Consider the following 21513-nt stretch of genomic DNA (forward strand, 5'->3'; position numbering starts at 1 on the left):
AAATATATTTATATTTTGTCGACATTGTGTGCAGAAAGGAATAATTTTAAAAATAAAAATATTTTAAAAATGTATAATATATATATATATATATGGATACATAATAATATATATATTATGTATACGTATATATAATATATATATATATTATACATATATTATTATATATATATTATGTATACATATATAATATATATAATATATTATATATATATAATAAAAAAAATAATAAAAATTATCTAAAAAACGATAACAATTATAATATTGTTAATTAGATATGACATTAATATATATATATGTAATCTTTATATTTATTTTATGATAATAAAATAATGACCGAATTATGTTAGATTTATTACATAAATGAAAATAACACAAATTGGTAATATATATATATATATTATATATATATTTATATATATTATAAATATATTTATATATATATATATATATAATGTGAAATAATAAATAACGGGTTTAAAAAAAAAAAAAAATAAGAATAATTATAATTATAATATTAATAATATAACCAATGAGTAATATTATATAACGAGCAATTATTTTTTTTTTTATTTTTAAAAAAAGAAAAAAATGATTAATGAAAATCACAAAGGAGACATAAAAATTGATAATAAATTAATAGATATACAATTTTTAAATGACAACATAAAAAAGTATGATAGACATAATTTAAGAACTACGTTAAGAAAATATATACGTGATAATAACAGGTTATTAAATTATTATAAATTTAATGAAATTGTAAATAATTTTGAAAATTTTAAAAATGTTTTCATTATATATACCAATAGCTTTTTACAAAAGAATAAGATTTTCAATTATACTTTTCGATATTCTAAAATTATAAAAATATTATATTTAAATAAAAAAGGGAAACGATTAATATATGGAGATAATTATATTAAAGATACGGCATTAAATTTAAATAAAAATGATGCTAATCAAAAAAAACTTGGTTTCTTATTAGATAAGAATAAAAACAAAAATAGAAGAAATAAAGAGAATAAGAAAAATAAGAAAAATAAAGAAAATAAGGGAAAAGACAAATTAACACAAGATGAAGATAAAGAGAATTTAGGGTTTGATAAAAATGAAGAAAATACTAAACAATCATATAATAACAATGAAGATATAGAAATACATAAATCTATTCCTTCTAATGATGATAATAAAAAAAAAGATTATTTTATAAATTTTCATTATCAACTAAAAGAAAAAGATATAAACAAATTAGAACATATTATATCTCATAGTAATATATCATTACCTACCTTTAGTTATTTTGATATATATTTATTTAGTAATAATAAAAAAATAAAATATGAAATTAATAAAAAGAATATTAAATATATTGACATCAACTCAGTTCTATATTGTTTATATATATCTGTTATTATATCATATATATATTTAAATGATTTCAGAAATGCCTATATGAAATTTTTTGAATATATATATTTTAAAAGAAAATTGAAAAAATTACGAAAAAACTATAATGAAACTGAAAAAAGAAAGTTAAGATTTAGTAGTCTTATTTCATCAGATCTGAAAAGTAAAATTTATAATTATTATGACGCATTATATGAAAAAAGAGCTTCTGTTATTATGCAGAAAATAAAAAGGGATAAAAAAGGAAATGCAAAAAATTATGAAAAAATTGAGAGGCAGGAAGTAAATAAAGAAATAAAAACACATGAGGATAACAACAATTCAGTTACTGATTTTGATATAATAAAAGGTCAAGAGAAATTTAATGAATTTTCAAAAAATAAATTCAATTTTTTAAAAAAAAACAACAAGAAAATGAAGAAGAAAAAGATAAAGAAGAATGTTTCTATCAAACAAGATACAAATATAACACATACTGAAATAAACATAAAAAATGATGATCTTTATAATAATGATTATAAACATAGTGATAATATTATAAATAAATATAATTCACAAGATATGCAAAATGATAACCAACATATGGATCATAAAAAACAAATGGATGATCAAAATTTTATATTTCATGATGTACATGAAAATGTAAATCATAAGTGTGATCTATCCAAAAGAAAAAATAAAATAAATAAAAAGTTTTTATATAGAAAAAATATGAAAAAAGAAGAATCGAAAGTTATTTCAAAAAAAAGAAAAACAAGAGAAGTTTTGCAGTTAGATGAATATATATTATACTTAAAAATTAAATATAAAGAAAAGTCTCTTCAAAATTTAACAAATGCCTTAACGACAATATATATAAATGATATATATTCATACATGAAACGATTTAAATCTATAATGAATATAGAACATGATGAAAAGAAAAATATGCTTAAAAAAGAGAGAATATTAAAAAAATATACTAAAATGAATGATAAGAAATATTATTCATATAATTATTTTTTTGATGTATTAATATATTTTACATATTTTAAACAAATAAATATAATAGAAGGTTTATTAATTATGGCCTTTATATGTAGTAAATTAAATTTTGTTAATATAAGTACATATATTTACAAGAATGTGTATTTATATTTTTATTTTATCTTTGAAAAGTATCAAAAAAAAAATAAGAAGAAACCATTCCATATAGGACATGAAATTAATAAATTTAGTTCATTCAAAATTAAAAAGATGAAAGACATCGATTATTTGAATGATCAAAATAATATATGTATAAAAGATAATAATCAAATTTTGGACAAAACAAATGATGATAATTATGTGAAAGAAAATTTACATATAACGAAAAAAAAAAAAAAAAAGAGCAAAATAAATATAAATAAAAAAAAAACTCAAAAAAAAAAGAAAAAGAAGAAAAAAAAAGAAATCACAGAATTATTTAATGATACAAATAGTAATGAAGAAGAAGCTGATGTGAATACATATGAAAATTTCAATATTTCACAATGTGTTGATTCAAAAAATTATGATATATATAAGAATTATAGTAATATTAATGATTCTACAAGTTATAACGTAAAAAATGAGACAGCTATTTATATATATGAATATTTAATTCATATTTTAAAAGATAATAAAAATTTTTATATGATACATGATTTTCTAGAAGAAAATAAGTATTTCAAAAATTGTAATTATAACTTTTTAAATAATTATCTTAATATTGCAAATGATTATATAATTATAGCAACGAAGATAAAAAATGCATTGTCATTGAATAATAAACATATATTTTATGGTATTAGAAAACATATATTAATTTATTTAAATTTAATAAATTATGTAGAAACAAAATATATATTTTATGAAAATAATTATAATTTAAAAAATTTAGTTTATCATTTGTATATAGATAAAATTGTAAAAAGTTATGATTTCAATTTATATACCTATGAAAAAAATTTGTACGTATTAAGAAGAATATTATTTTTGGATAGTAATATAAATATATATCACTTATATAATAATTTTACTCTTAATGATAATACATTCAAAAGTATTTTTTATGCCATATATGAAAACTTAAGTGTCCATGATACTTATTTAATTACATATCAGGATATGGACGAAAAAAATCTGAGTAAGAGCAATAATTTATTTAACAACACAATAGATGATCAAAATATATATATGGATGATGATAAAACAAAAAAAAAAAAAAAAAAAAGTGTATATATTACAAGTAATACAACTGATATATATAATCATTATAGAGATAGTTTAAATTTCTTTTTTAATTTAAAAATGATCAAGAGGAAGAAAAAAAACGATGATGATAATGATGATACTATATACCAATCTGTTATGGGTCACAATGATACATGTAGTAATAATAAAACTTCAGTTCAGTTTAAGTTTGATAATTTGGAAGATAATAAAAAAATAAAAGATGATAACCATAATAATTATGATAATAATAATAATAATAATTATTATTATGATAATAATAATAATAATAATAATGATAATAATAATAGTAATAACAATATAATGTCAGAAAAGAATATTTTTCAAGGTGAAGACACAGATAAAAATATAAATAATACAATAATAAATATAGATGATAAAAAGAAAAAAAAAAAAAAAAGTAATTATTTTTTAAATTTTTACAACAAAAAGATATATGAAAAATATAATAATAAAAGACATAAATCAGAAATTATCTTAAATATGTCATATAATAATATGGAAAATATAATAAAAACAAAAAATAATAGAAATAAAAGCTTTTTCGTACCTAAGAAAAGTTCTTATAATATATTTCATAATATATTATCAAAGAGGAACACATATATAAATAATACAAACAATGATAATATTATAAATTATAAATATTTTCCTTTTAATTATTATAAATATTATTATTCATATGATGATCCAATGAATAATGTAAAAAATCAAAATTTAAAAACATATTTCAATTTTAAAAATAATCAACTTAAATTATTAATATATAATTTTTTATACCTATACATATTTGATGAATATATATATATGCATACACATAAAAAGGATATAAATGAATATTTTAATTTTGTGAACGTTTTAAAAAAGAAACAAAAATTAAGATACAGGGTATATCATTTCTTTTGTAAATCAAGCAAAGATATAGGAGATGAAATAACTTATTATAAAAAATATATTAAAGAAAAATATTTAAAGAAAAATAAAAGGAAAGATAATAAAATGTATAATTCAATGATTAAAGAAAAAGGTATTGATATAAAAATGAAAAAGGATATAACTTTCAAGAGTAGAAATAAAAAAGAAAATGATATATGTGCTAGAAATCCAGATGGTTCAAAAAATTTATTGATGAAGGAAAATAAGAGTGTGTCTTTAAAATCTCTTTTTATAGATAATAAAAAGAATTATAGTATTAAGAGTATACATTTTATGAGAGACATATATAGAAAGAATTATATAAATTACCATATGAAAATTAATATAGAAAAATATGAGCATATATGTTTCTTATTTTTAATAACTGAAATGTTATCTGTTGTTTTATTACCATATATTAATTTTCATATTCCTTTTGTATATACGAAAATAAATAAAAATATAAATGATATGGAATTTACGCACATAGATAAATTTAGGTTTGAAAATAAGTGTTATGATAATTATGATGATGATGATGATTATAATGATTATGATGATTATGAGGTAAAAAATATTGAACAATTAGACATCCAAAGTGGGGATGACAATTATATCACTCATAATAATCATAATAATAATAATAGTAATAATAGTAATAATGATGTTTTTATGGGTGGCCTGTGTAATTCTTCAAATTTACATAATATCAATAACACGGTAGATAAAAACAATTTGAATAACCTTGAAGTAAGAAACAAATTAACTTTTTCTAATACATATAACATGAAGGACGCTAAAAAAAAAGAAAAAAAAAAAGTTTTATTATTTAATAAAAAGAAAGGAACCAAAAGTACGTTAAAAACATCAGCAAAAAGAAGTAAAAAAACATATTATCATAAAAAAGTTACAAGTAATGCAAAGAATGAAACATTATATATACAAAAGTATTGTATACACAATGAAAATAAAATTAAATATACTATAGGCAAAAGAAATTCATATAATCTTTTTAATAGGAGAAAACAAATAAACAAACAAAAAATAACAGGTCACCAAAAAAAAAAGTATAATAAAAATAATTTAAAAAAAAACAAGGATAATGCAATATATCAATCATATGATGATAATAATAATAATATTTATTATATTGGCTTATTCAATATGAATAGAATAAATGATAAATTATGTAATATAACCAATTTAAATGTAGGAACAAAAAGTATAATAGAACAAAATTTTTTATATAACGATTATTACAGTATAGATATTAATGAATTTAAAAAAATATTTCACAATAAAGGAAAATATTTTCTAATAAAAAAATATGAAAAGATTATTGCTTTAGCATATTTTACTAGATTTAATACATATTTAATTTTTTCATTATATGAAAGAATAGCCATGTTAAATTATTTATATTCTAACTATAATTCTGTTATATCCATTTTAAGATATCTTAATTATGTGCATTGCAAATTAATTAATAAATATGCCCCTGATCCTTATAGTAATAAAAATAAAAAGAAGACGACGATTCAAAATATTCATAATGATAAATATGAATATAATCAAAATGATAAAAGTGATAAATATATATTTTCTAGTGACAATATATATAGAGGAAAAAACAATCCAACCATTGATAATATAAGGTTAAATAATTATGATACAAATGAATATAATATAGAACATAATAGATATAAAAATAAAGATATAAATGATAAGCCAGATAATACAAATATTTTCTTTTATATGAAAAATGAAGACATTCCTTTTAAGGATTATATATTTAATACATATAGTACGAATTATATAAATGATAGAAAATATATAACAGAAGAAAGTAATAAATATGTTAATGAAAATATTTTTGAAAAAATAGCTAATATTAAATCATTTCGTTTTTCTTTATTTTTTGATATATTTTTTGAATTAAAGGTAAATTTTAATCATTTAATTAATAGTCATATATGTGTTCAGAACGGATTGAAATATTTATTTTTTTATATGAAAAACTGTCACAAATTTAATTTAATTATTGATTGTGAGCAGAAGGTTAAAAGGATAGAGCATATGAATTTATTTTATGATAATATAACTGACAAGGAAAAAGAAGAAAATTACGACAACAAAAAAATGTGTGATAATAAAATTTATGATAAAAGTTGTTATTATTATAATATTTATAAACCAAGAAATAATTTTGAAAACACGACTAATAAATATAAAAGCAATGAATATAATCCACACCCTGATGAGAATATATTTATAAAAACCAATTCAGGTGTTGTTCTTTCGAAAAAAAATTTCTTAGAGTTGAAAAAAAGTGGTGAGTACACTTTACATATTAAAGACATATTAAGAGAAGGTAATACAAATTATATACATAAAGAACATATAAATCATAATAAAAAAAAAACAAACAAAAACAATTCTTTGAATGATTTTTCTTTAAATACACATGTATCGAAAGATTCAACAAAATATTCAAATATACAAAATGATAAATATAATAATATGGAAAATATTGATTATAGTAATAAATCATCAGAATGTATGAATAAAAAAGATACAAATAATAAATATAAGAAATATATTACAAATGATATATTTATAAATAATAAAGAATATATATTTGATTATAAATTAGATATGAATAAATTGAGAGGAAGTAAACTTTATTTTATTATTGGTATATCATTATTAAAACAGATAAATACAAATCCTTATTATGATAATATAAAAGAGGTTCATTTTATATATGAAGAAGATGATTTAATTAATAAAGAAATAAATATAAATAATATAGTAAAAAATGATTATACTGAATTATTACAATTAAGTTATAAATATATTATGAAAAGTATACATATAGATCCTAATAGTATATTAAATTATTATTATTTATGTATTATTTATTTATATAATCTAAAAATTAATAAGTGTATATATATTTGTAAACATTTTTTAATCAGACATAATATTTATGATATGTATACATTTCCTTTTTTTATGTTAAGTTTGACTGTAATGAGTTGTAGAACAATACAAGGTAAATCAAAAAGGAAATACGAAATAAATTATGATAATAATAATATAAATATGAAGCATAATTATAAGGACAAGTACTATTCTATGCATTATAGAGGTAATCAACAACAATGTAAAAACAATAAAATGGTTTATGATCATATGTCACCCTTTGAAAAATATAACAAACAATATGCTTCAATGCTTGATAGAGTAAAAATAAATTCTCCCAATTTTTTTAATTCAATAACGAATATTAAAGATATATATAACATGAATAATAAAAATGTTTCGAATAATAAAAATCTATCTCTTGATTCAAATCTATCAATATCTTCAAATGATACCAATAATTCAAACAAATTATGCAATATAAGTAATATACTCAACTGCAATATTTTGAAGAATAAGGAAGATGAAATTGTTGTATTAAAAGAAAATGATGAAAAGAGACTAACAAATTTATATACCAATAAGAATGAACATAGTTGCGATGAAAAAAGAAAAAATACATCTAAAAAAATGATTATTTTTTCTGATACTACAAATAAGGATTTAAACAATAGTACATTTAAAACAAAAGGAAGTCTCATAGATAAAAATATTATTAATAATGAAAAAAATAAGGAAAGGAAAATATCCGAGCAAAATAAAAAGGATATTATTTCAACAAAGATTAATGATGATTTATATCAAAAAAGAGAATTATTGAACAAAGATTTCCTTGACTTATTAAATAAGGCTATGAACATATTTTGTAATAATTTTTTTTTCCTATATATATATGTTTATTATATTATTCATTATTTTTCACTTTATGATATATTATTCATATGGGAGAGAAAAAATAAAAAGAAAAGAAATGAATATAAAAAGTATAATCAACAGACACATTTTCAAAATATGTCCTTAAATAATTTAATTAATTGTAATGGTTCAGAGTCTGATATGAATAATGAAAATAATAATCCTTTCAATATTATGAACAAGAAAAATAAAGGAAATAAAAAACTAACAAATTGTATTAAAGAAGAAATTGATAAAATATTATTTTCGATGAAAATATTAGAAGGTACGAATTCTAGTCAAAATGATGAAAAAAATATAAAAAATAGAAAAAAATTAAATACTCCAAATATATATCAAACGAATAAAAAGAGAACTAGATATTTGTATAACAAATTAAGTTATTTAAACAACATAAATAAAAATTATAATAATAATTATAATAAAAATAATAAAGATTATATTGATATTAGTAATATAAAATTATTACCATGTTGTATACCTATATTGGTTATATTATATAAATATATACATAGAAATATTTGTTCTAAAAAGACAAAAAATAATTCGGACGTATATATATATTTTTATATACATAATTTAATGTCTGAAATAAATATTAATAAAATCACATGTGATTTACATAAAAATAATTGTTGTAATGATGGCACCAAAAAAGATCAAATTGATGATAGTAATTGTTTTTTTATATATTCAAAAGAAAATGAACAAATAATAAATAAAAATAATTTTTTTTATAATAAAATAAAACGTAGTACATCATGGATCAATAATGAAGATAATACACTCTTAACAAAACATCCTGATGATCATAATAATAATGTAAAAAGAAAAATAAGTTTAAAAAATATATATTTAGAAACTATGGTGTGGATAGGTTTAAGTGAGATTTTTATATATCTAAATGTATATCCAAAACTTATTGTATATTTGTTTCATATTATTAATACGTATATAAATTTCTATTTAAGTTTGAATAAAAATAATAATACATATAACTATGAGAAATGTAATTTTTTTTATAATTTAACTCACCAGTTTATGTGTGTCAAATGTCTATTTCTTTTTTATTTATATAATAGATCTACAAGCAAAAAAATATATAATAAAAAATTTAAGAGGAAACAAGATAAATTAAATAATAATATCCCTGAAATATTACAATATGATAATATATATAGCAGAAGAAAAAAAATAATATTAAATAAAGAAAATTTTATGTCCTTTAAAAATATATATATAAAAATTCTATTATTCGAGAGAGAAACACAGAAGGGTAATATACATATGGATATTTTTGATAACCATGAAATATTGATAGAAAACAATTATGTATGTTTACAACATGATCATATTCCAGAATATAATTTTAAATTGCCATATCGTATTATAGACAAAAATAAAAAATCAAAATCGAAATTCTGGCCTTTTAAAACAAAAAATAAAGATTTTAATACTAGAAAAAATGATATAAAAGATATAAATAAAAAAAATAAACATAATGTAGTAGAAGATGTGAAAAAAGAAAATGTTGAAAAGAATCATATATTATCTGATGATAATCAAAAAAATAAAATAAATATAAAAGAACATAAAGAATTAATAAAAAAATTACATTTAGATGAAAAGAAATTATTTAATTCATTTTTTTATCATAATAGCTTAAATAAAAGACATAAAGAATATAAAATAATAAAAAATTTGAAAATATATTTATCCTTAATGACCAAAATATATTATAATGATAGAAAGGTTCAAATTTTATATGCTCGTTATTATTTTTTAAAACAAAAATATATAAAGGTTATCAATATTTTATCTTTACTTAATGATCATTATAAAAAAAAAACATATTATTTTAAAAGAGACGAACAAGGATATCTTACAAGTATACAAAAAGAAAATAACAATAAATCAAATAATATATATTTAAATAATATCTTGTTTTTCCATTTAAATAACCAATCTGATTTTTTATATGAATATATAAATATATATATGTATTATCAATCATATATCAAATTAAAAAATTACAAAAAAGCTAATTATTATAAAAATATCTTAAATACTATATTTTTATATTGTCCAATTATACCTTTCCATTCCTTCCCATTTATAAATCTTTAAATTTGCTAAGGAATCCAAACATTTTAAGACACAAAAATTTTAACAAATAAAAAGTTACTTATTATTTTATTGTTTTTTTTTTTAAACAAATAAAAATTTACCGAATTTTTAATATATATATTTTTTATATTTGTGTTTTTTTTTTTTTTTTTGTGTACTACAATATATTTATTTATAAATAATATTTTTGTGTGTTATTACATATCTGTTTTTTTTCTTTTTTTTTTTTTTTTTTGTCTGTCTGTCCCTTTTTAGTTTATTAAATAAAAAAAAGAAAAACATTACATATATATATTATATATATATGTAATATATTATTTTATATATATATTTGTCACTTTTCTTATTTTTAATTAAAATAATATATATATATATATATATATATATATTTAATTTTTTTTTTTTTTTTTTTTTTGGTGGAATGAAGTATATATTTGTATTCTATAATAAAAGCAATTTTTAAAATTTTATTTTTAAATTATTCATAAGAATATATTCGGTTCTTTTAATTATAAATAACTATTATCCTTTAAAAAAAAATTAATAATAATTAATGGATAAAACCCATAATGAATAAAAAGGAAATTGTTGTTTTTATATTATTTCAAAATATTATATAAGAATAATAAATAATTATATATAATAAATATATATAATATTTAATTCGTTCTGTGTCATGTGTTTTTTTTCTATATATTTATTTTGATATTATTATATACATTTTTTGTAATAATATATAAAAATAAATAAATTTATTGTTATATTTAAAATGGTATATAATATAAAAAATATATTATTAAACATAATATAGAGCATTTTTAAAAAGATATATATATATATATATATATTATATGGATCGCTATATATATATTATAAATAATATATAATTATATATATATTAAAAATATATATGTACATTATATTAAAATATATTATATTATATCATATCTCTATATGTAATATTATATTAAAAAAGAAAAAAAAAATTATATATAAAAAAAATATACATTTTGTAATAATTATAAAATAATTAATGAGAAAAAATATATATATAATTTTTATATATAATTATTTTTTTATTATGTAATGAAATTTTTTTTATAAATATAGTTCATCATTCTCATAATATTTATATATATTATATATAAAATATATATATTTTTTTATTTTTTATTCTTTATATAGAATTATAATTAAATTTATTAATATATATATATTTTATTATTTTATAAAATGCCTTTTCTATTTTAAGCTTAAAAAAAAAAAAAAAAAAAAAAAACCAAAAAAGAAAAGAGAAATGAAAATATTACTATATACATACATATAATATAATAATATTTTTATATAATATTTTGATTTTTTTTTTGTACGAAAAAGAGAAGAAATTATTTAAAATATAATAATAAATACTAAATATATAATTTGTATAATATTTTTATACATAAATATTTAAGGTTTAGATTATATTTATATAATTTTTTCCTTTTATTAATATATATATATATTATAATTAAAATTATTTGTTGACTTTTCCTTATTGTGATTTATTTTATTTTATTTTTTTTTTTGATTTATAAAAATATACATATATATAAACATATATATATATGTATATATAAGTTGAATCCATTTATATATATATATTATATATATATATTTTTTTTATTTTTTTACCTATCTATTTATCATTGTGTTATAAAATTATAAAAATATGGTTGCGATAAAAGAAATGAAAGAACTTGCCTTTTCTAGGCCTAGTTTAGTTGAGACATTAAATAAGAAAAAGAAATTGTTAAAAAAAAAGGAGAAAAGGACAGTACTTTTATGTACCTATGCATTTATTACTTTTATAATATTTTGTATAGGAATATTATATTATACAAATAAATCATCCTCATATAACAATAACAATAATAATAATAATAATAATAAAAATGAATATAGTTTGAAAAAAGAAGAAATTGAATTACTTCGTGTTCTTCTAGAAAAATATAAAAACGAAAAGGATGGAATTATGAATGAATCCTCAAATGAAGTTAATGATAAAAATTACAACTCCCCAAATAATAATATTAATAGTTATGATAGTAACGTTAGTCATGATAATATAAAATCTAATAAGGAAGAGTATATTAATTTAGAAAGAATATTACTAGAGAAATACAAAAAATTCATCGAAGAAAATAATGATGAAAATAGAAAAGAGTTATCAAATATATTACATAAATTATTAGAAATCAATAAATTGATTATACTTGAAGAAAAAGATAATAAAAAAGTATATGCTATAAATGATAAGTATGATGAAAAGGGTGCTTTGGATATAGGAATGATGGAAGAAATAAAATATAAAAAAGAGGACCCAATAAATAATATAAAATATGCATCAAAATTTTTTAATTTTATGAAAGAACATAATAAAGTATATAAAAGTTTAGAAGAACAAATGAGAAAATTTGAAATTTTCAAAATGAATTATATAAGTATTAAAAGTCATAATAAGTTAAATAAGAATGCTATGTATAAAAAGAAAGTGAATCAATTTAGTGATTATTCTGAAGAAGAATTAAAACAATATTTTAAAAAATTATTACCAGTACCTAAGCATATGATACAAAAATATGTGAAACCATTAGAAAATCATTTAGAAAAAAATAGATTAATAAATGAATTTTATACAAATGGAAAAAGAAATGATAAAGATATATTTATGAAAGTACCAGAAATATTAGATTATAGAGAAAAAGGTATAGTGCATGAACCAAAAGATCAAGGACTTTGTGGTTCATGTTGGGCATTTGCAAGTGTTGGAAATATTGAAAGTGTCTTTGCTAAAAAAAATAAAAGTATTTTAAGTTTTAGTGAACAAGAAGTTGTAGATTGTTCAAAAGATAATTTTGGATGTGATGGTGGACATCCATTTTATTCATTCCTTTATGTTTTAGAAAATCAATTATGTCTTGGAGATGAATATAAATATAAAGCAAAAGATGATATGTTCTGTTTAAATTATAGATGTAAAAGAAAAGTATCTTTAACATCAATTGGAGGCGTTAAAGAAAATCAATTAATTCTTGCATTAAATGAAGTAGGACCTTTATCTGTTAATGTAGGAGTAAATGATGATTTTATATCTTATTCAGAAGGTGTATATAATGGTACATGCTCAGAAGATCTAAATCATTCAGTTCTTTTAGTTGGATATGGACAAGTACAAAAAAATAAATTAAATTATAAACATAATAATATACAAACTTATAATACAACAGAAAATTTTAATCAACAAGATGATAATATTATATACTATTGGATTATTAAAAATTCATGGAGTAAAAAATGGGGAGAAAATGGATTCATGAGATTAAGTAGAAATAAAAATGGAGACAACGTTTTCTGTGGTATTGGTGTAGAAGTATTCTATCCCATCTTGTAAATAAATAAATAAATAAATAAAAAAATATACATATATATATATATATATATATATATATATATATATATATGTATGCATGTTATGTTGAAAATATATATGGTCCAATAATTTCTCATTAATCTGTTTTATATATACAATATTTTTGTATATCAAATTAAAAAATATATTTTTCCCTTTTCAATTATAGTTCAAATATATAATTATTATCTATATAATATTAAAAAAAAAAAAAAAATTTATATGATTATTTTATTTTTAATTATTCTTTTTAATTTATTGTATTTTTCTTTTTTTTTATGTTTATTTTTTTTTTTTTTAAGATATAACTTTTTATTTTATTATAAAAATTAAATTAAAATCCGTTTTGACATTTATATTAAAATGATAATTTAAAAAAAAAAAATAATAATATATAAATAATATAATATATTACATAAATAAAATTAAAAATCTACATTATAGGTTAAAAATGGTAAAAAAATAAATATATATATATATATTTTTTTTTTTTTTTTTTTTTTTTTTTTTTTTTTTTTGTTCCGACATATTTTTTTACATGAAGGAAAAATATTTATATATTTTTTATATATAATAATTTATATAGCATAAATCATATATTAATCTATATTTCTTTTTATTTAAAAAAAAAAAAAAAAAATACCTTTAAAATTTAAGCTCATATAAAAAAAGAATATATGATACCAAATAAATAATTTTTAATATAAAATATGGAGCATAATTAAAGATAATTTTTTTTTCAAATAAGAAAAATATTAAATAATATTTAATATATTTTTTTCTTTTTACTTTTAATATAAAAATATTAGATATATAAAATAAAGGGATACAAAAAAAAAAAAAATAAATAAATAAATAAAAAAAATATTATATATATATATAAATCGAATGAAATAATAAATAAGTAATTATATATAAATATTAAAATTTATTTTTTTATGTGAAGTTATTAAAAATAAATTGTTTCATTTAATATAAAAATATATATATATATATTTTTATGTTTAATGAAGCTTTTTATATAATTTTTTTTTATAGTAATATATTATAAATATAAGTTATCATACATATCTACATATATTTATATGTAAAAAAGAACTTTATCTTTCCATTTCTTTACCTTTTTTTTTTTTTTATTTTTTTTTTTTCAATCTCTTAAAAATATAAAATTTTTATTTAGTAAGGATAGTATGAGTAAGCATACTGGAAAAATTTTACTTGCATCATCTTGTGCTCTTAGTGTTGGTATTTATTATTATGTAAAAACATCCAAATATTCAGATTATAAGAAAAGATACGAAGGTGTTTTAAATGATATAGAAAGACAAAAAAAAAAATTCAAAAAATGGACATCTGAAAATTTATAAATATAGCAAAAAAAAAAGGAAAATCTATAACCAAAAAAATTATATTTATTATTATATATATTTATATTTATTTATCTATATTTTCATATATATAATTCAAATATACATTCAAATATATATAACAACCTTTTGCAGCTATATATATTTTATTATAAATAAACATAGTCATAAATCAAAAAAAAAAAGAAAAAAAAAACATAAACAATGAATAAATCTATTTCAATAGTAAATAAATTAAAAAATGTTTTAAAAAGAAAAAATAACAACCCCAATCCGTCATCGGTTTTTAAAAATTTTAAAATGCAACGTATATATTCAAATGAAAAAATAAATAAGAAAGAACATTATATTTATTTTAGGGAACATGATATAAAAGAAGGTAATAAAAATAAATATATATAAATAAATAAATATATATATATATATAATATATATAGCATATTTTATTTATATTTTATTCTCTTCTCTCTTTTCCATGCAGACTTTGATTACACACATGTAATAAAGACCAAAAATCTATTTAAATCTCGAAGACAATACAAACATTCATTTTTATTTATTTCAATGGGCTCTATTGTGACCATAATCTTATCCGTATTCTTTTTAACATCAAAATGGAACAATAATAATTATTATTAAAACAATAAAAATAATTACATATATATATTATATATATATATATAAATATATTTTTTTTTTAATTTAAAATTAATTATACTTTCATGAGCTTTGTTTTTTCTACATTATATTAATCATGCATCCATATTCATCTTTTTTTTTTTTTTTTTTTTTTTTTTTTTTTTTAACTTTTAATTGAAAATTTATTATATTTTTAAATATGTTTCCTTAATATAGAATCCAAACATAGCCTCAAGAAATTTTGTTCATCTTTATTTAAGTTGCCATTATGACCACACTTCACTAGAACTGGCCACCCCAAAGCACTAAATTAAACGAAAAAATATATATATATATATATATATATATATATATTATACATAGTAACGTAATATATATATAAATTAAATAATCCATATGGTTAACATAAAAATATAAACAGGGTATTTTTTTTTTTTTTTTTTTTTTTTTTTTTGTTAATTACTTTGGTGAATATATTTTATAATTATCCTTATAATATATCCTAAAGTACGATATTGGTATGAGAGATTTTATATCTATATCCTTATCATCCTCATCATGATTTATATCTAAAGAATTATTCAGTCGTTCTATAAATGTATATATTATATATGTGTGTGTGAAGAGCTTTTTAAATATTAATATACGATATATAAGAAAAATTATAAAATGTATGTTAGTGTCTTGGTTAATGGTACTATATTCTGAATGTAACTTTTCTGAATATTTTTTCATTTTTTTTATTTCATTTTTTAAAGTAAAATATATCTTGCATATATTCATACGGTTATTTAATCTCATCCAACTTACATATTTTTCTAACTCTCCTGAAAATTTTAAATCATTTATATCTGTTCCTATATCTTTGGAAAATATACTAAGAAAATAATTTGATTTTCTTGTTATATCATCCTTATATGAGTTAAAAAAAGATACCATTTGTTTCATATCTATAATATATGTATTATCATCAAATTTGTAAAATATATCAAATTTATTTTTATTCGTGTCCTTTTTATAATAATTCATACATACAATTAAATCATGTAAGAATAAACATTTTTTAATTTTAAAATATGGAATTGTTATAATATTCTCGTTAAAACAACATTCATCTGTACTAGCTATTTCAAATTGTATATTACCCTTACCTTTAATTTTTTTTGTTTTCATTCCTTCATTGTTATTATTAAACGATCTTGTCAAGTCTTCATCATTATCTATCTTAGATGATAAACCAATACCAGTGCGTGACTTCAATTTTGTAAATAAATTTTTAGACGAACTTGTTATCTTCTTGTCACATCCTTTATCATTATTACATGTTTTTGTATCTTCTTCATAATCCATTTTATCATTTGTCATATCTTCATTTGTCTGTTCATTTATATTTCTATGAAGATCACAATATTGAGATAATAAAAATGGAATTTCATATAATCTATTAGCAAATTCAATTTTTTTAGATGATGTAAAACATTGAGATGGATAGGAACCATACACCTTCATTTTAAATATAAAAGCTTTTAAAAAATCAATTTGTTCCTTTTCTGGAATATTATTTATTTCTTTAAATAATTGTCCACATGAATTTAAATTATATTTTATTGAATCTACTGTTTCATATAAGGAATCACTAAATTCATCAAGGAATTTTATAATATCTATATCTTCAATACGAAATAAGGATTCCTTATCATTATTTCGATTATCTTTATTTATGTGATCATATAAATAATCATTTTTTAAAAAAAAACCACTATATGTAAAATGAACCTTTTCAATATCTTTTCTTTTCGACATATATACGTCTCTTAAAATTTTATTTAATAATTCCATTTTATATGTAAACTCTTTATTTTCTTTTAACATATCATATATACATGTTTTTTTAAAAAGATTATTATTCATATGTTCCTTTATATAATCATCATAATTAGAACTTGCTTTTTTAAATGTGTCCATAAAACTCACATTATCATTATATATACAATAAAGAGCATTGTGTGTTTGTTCTTCTAATTTATCTTCCTTTGAATTATACAATGACATAATAGATTTATATGTCTCCAATCCGATTGAAATAAAAGAATTATTTGTTGTAGAACATTTATTTAGAAACGAAATGCAATCATTTAATACTTTCCAACTTTGAAGAAACAGGCGAAAATCAATATTTTTCAGTTTATTTTCTGACCAATAATTATCTACATATTCGTCTATAATTAGGGTATCAGAAAATGTAGGTAAATCTCTATTCATAATAAAATCATCATAATTATTTTTATTATTATGAATGATGTTGTTATTTCTTTTTTCTTTCTTATCATTATTATTATTATTTTTATTATTATTATTATTTTTATTATTATTTAATGTTTGATCAAATGAAGTGTCCATATTTTCTATTCCTTCTTTACCCATATGAACCCCACTTTTCTTATCATCATCATCTATTAATAAAGGTAACAAATTCATATTCACAATTTGGTCTTCCTTCATATATTCATGATTTAAAATATCTTGGTCATTTGATTTCTTTCTACTAGACTCCATTAATAAGTTTCCATTTTTATACACCTTGGATATTTCTCTAGATACTCCAGTTATTGCATTAGACATATAGTGAATTATTTCATCATAATTATCATATATTAAAATTTTTGGTACATTTGAATTTATATAATATTTTGTAATATCCAATTTGTAGGATGTAAATTTTAATATGTTATATGCATACTCACCAATCATATATCTAGCTACTTGTTCAAAATTATAAAATGATCTATCAATACATACAAAAGAGATTTTTGATTTTTCTTCTTGACCAGTATTATAATTCACATCTTTTTTATTTAATAACTTATTATTTTCTATATGATTAATGTTCCATATTTTTTTCATTCTATAATTAGATATTTTTAATTTACATAAAGTAAGAAATTGTAATAATAACCACAATATATACTTTATGGGTACTAACAAATGGTCTATTAATTTCGTTTTTTTCCTATTCATTAATAACATCAATTTATATATTTCTTTTTTAATTCGTCGAATATCTATTTCATTCTTATATATCTTATCTATCATTTCATATGTGCCATCAGACTTTTTATTAAAATTACTTAAATGATAAGATACATAAGAACACAAAGGACCTCCTATAGATGTTCCATGTAAACCTAAATATTTCACATCTTTTGATAAAAGATATTCAGCAATTTTTAAAGCATCCATATTATTTCTATTAAAGTTTGGATATCCACATGATTTGCCATACCCACGATAATTATATACAAAAACATTTATATTATTTTCTAAATAAAATTGTAAGGTTCCACCATAACAAGCATTTAATTCATAATAAGCTCCATTGGGATTAAAATATAAGACAACAGGAACATCACGTAAATAATCTTCATGATATATATAATTATAAAATTCATTATTAAAAGCTCTAAAAAATATATTATATCTATTATATTTATTATTATTATTATTATCATTAGACATATCTAAATGAAATAATTGATCAGGGTTTGTTCTCAAATTTTCATAATATTTTTCCATCTTGCTATTTAAAAACTTTTTACAAGGTATAAACATACAATCTAATTTGTTTCGGTTCATATATAAATATTCTTGTTTTGCATAGTATTTATAAATCATTTCATATTTAAATAAATCTAATGTACCAACTATTTGATTTTTTATAAAAGATTGCATATTACCTATATTCATTTTGTCCTTTAAACTATTTTTTCTAAAAATGTCTCCTAATATATTTATAAGATGTATTAATTTATTTAACAATTTTAAAAATTTATCATCTTCTATTAAAATATAAAAATCTTTATAATTTGCATGACTTATGGATTTTTCATAATTCTCATGATAAAATAAAGTTAAAATATTTATTTCTGCATATGCAGACATATTCTTATTCGATGGTAAATTATCCATACTTTTAATATTATTGTTACTGTTATCTTTATCCATAATTTTGGATTTTTCATCATTATTTGATTCATTCTTTCTATTAAAATAATCAGAATGATCTTTTAGGTCTTCACCAGTTTTATTTTTTATATTTATTTCATTACACGTTTTAATATTCTTACTATTTGTATTTCTTAAATTTTTTTTTTCATCTAAAGATGTATTATTATACAAATTAAAAATATTTTTGTGCACATCATTAACCATAGTATTAATTATTCCACTTATTTTTTTTATATAATTTTGAATATCTTCATATTTTAATATCTGGTAAGGTTCCTTTTGGTATATATCTCCTTTTCTTGTTATAAATTCATTAACAATTTCATTGAAATCTTTTCCTATATTAATTTTAGTAAATATATCAGGACATATAATATCATTCTTATTAACATGTATATAAATTTCATTAATTTTTATCATAAAATATTTCAAATGATAATAAAAATTTAATTGCTCTTCATTTAATTCCACATTTTCTTCTAAGTTTATATATAAATAATAGGTTACATATAAAGTATACAATATATATAAACTGCTAAAAAAGTTGTAGTAGTTTTCCTTATTATTATAGGAAAACAATTCTTCTAATTTTATTTTATATGTATTCTCCTTATCTTTTTTTTCATTTTGTATCTTCTCTTTAACAATTGTGTGAATGTCTTTTAAAACAGATGATAATTTAGATGTCTCTCTTAAATAAAATTTGGAAAATTCAATTCTGTTGTCATAGTTGGTCTGTAATAACAAAAATAATATTGAGTATACGAAAAATTAATATAATATAATAAATATATAATGTTTATTATGATGGATTATATGGGGTACAACCTTCATAAATTCACATTACACGAAAATATATATATATATATATATATTTATATTTTATATAATTTAAATATATTATACATGTTTACCTTGTTTTGATAAATGAACAGACTTCCAGGGTATGTTAAAGCTCTTACGACAAAATGGAAACATACATAAAACAATAATATATTAACAAACAAATAAAATAAAGCGTTGTTGAATATAAACAAAAACAAAGACACATATGTGTAAAAAAGGTATAACAATGTTATACAGAAAAATATTAATGAGCTTTTTTTTTTAAAACTCTTAAGTAACTTTTTACCAATCATATTTATAAAATCACACATATATACATATATATAATACTATTAAAAATATTAATAATGTTAATTATAACAATGTCAATTATGCGTAAATACTATTCTTTAATTTTTAGTCATATCATTTATTCAATATGCACAAATATATGTTTTTTCTGCCTGTTATGCATTTTCAATTATATATGGAGAAAATTTTAAAAAAGCATTTACGTAAATTGAGTATATTTACAAACATATAAATATATTATATTAAAAAGAAAAAGAATTATAAATCTGAATAAGATTAATATAGCATGAATTGGTAAAATAATAATCATATAAATAAATAAATATATATATATATATATATATATATATATGTTCTAATTAAAATTGT

The 21513-nt window shown here is 17.7% G+C and overlaps 5 protein-coding genes across 5 annotated transcripts; 4 read left to right on the forward strand and 1 right to left on the reverse strand.

Annotated features, from left to right (window-relative positions):
* Positions 1-591: 591 nt before the first annotated feature.
* Positions 592-10545, forward strand: PADL01_1457900 (conserved Plasmodium protein, unknown function; the record flags this gene model as incomplete). Its single annotated transcript, XM_028684875.1, has 1 exon — positions 592-10545. The coding sequence occupies one exon, from the start codon at positions 592-594 to the stop codon at positions 10543-10545; it is 9954 nt and encodes a 3317-aa protein (XP_028540910.1).
* A 1711-nt stretch (positions 10546-12256) lies between these two features.
* Positions 12257-13978, forward strand: PADL01_1458000 (cysteine proteinase falcipain 1; the record flags this gene model as incomplete). Its single annotated transcript, XM_028684876.1, has 1 exon — positions 12257-13978. The coding sequence occupies one exon, from the start codon at positions 12257-12259 to the stop codon at positions 13976-13978; it is 1722 nt and encodes a 573-aa protein (XP_028540911.1).
* A 1208-nt stretch (positions 13979-15186) lies between these two features.
* PADL01_1458100 (conserved Plasmodium protein, unknown function) lies at positions 15187-15363 on the forward strand (the record flags this gene model as incomplete). Its single annotated transcript, XM_028684877.1, has 1 exon — positions 15187-15363. The coding sequence occupies one exon, from the start codon at positions 15187-15189 to the stop codon at positions 15361-15363; it is 177 nt and encodes a 58-aa protein (XP_028540912.1).
* A 204-nt stretch (positions 15364-15567) lies between these two features.
* PADL01_1458200 (conserved Plasmodium protein, unknown function) lies at positions 15568-16002 on the forward strand (the record flags this gene model as incomplete). Its single annotated transcript, XM_028684878.1, has 2 exons — positions 15568-15742; positions 15845-16002. The coding sequence occupies 2 exons, from the start codon at positions 15568-15570 to the stop codon at positions 16000-16002; spliced, it is 333 nt and encodes a 110-aa protein (XP_028540913.1).
* A 193-nt stretch (positions 16003-16195) lies between these two features.
* On the reverse strand, positions 16196-21164 carry PADL01_1458300 (conserved Plasmodium protein, unknown function; the record flags this gene model as incomplete). Its single annotated transcript, XM_028684879.1, has 3 exons — positions 16196-16307; positions 16466-20742; positions 20922-21164. 3 exons carry the CDS (start codon positions 21162-21164, stop codon positions 16196-16198), a joined length of 4632 nt encoding a protein of 1543 aa, XP_028540914.1.
* Positions 21165-21513: the final 349 nt, after the last annotated feature.

Source organism: Plasmodium sp. gorilla clade G2 (assembly GCF_900097015.1).
Source record: "Plasmodium sp. gorilla clade G2 genome assembly, chromosome: 14".
NCBI classification, from domain to species: Eukaryota; Apicomplexa; class Aconoidasida; order Haemosporida; family Plasmodiidae; genus Plasmodium; species Plasmodium adleri (nom. inval.).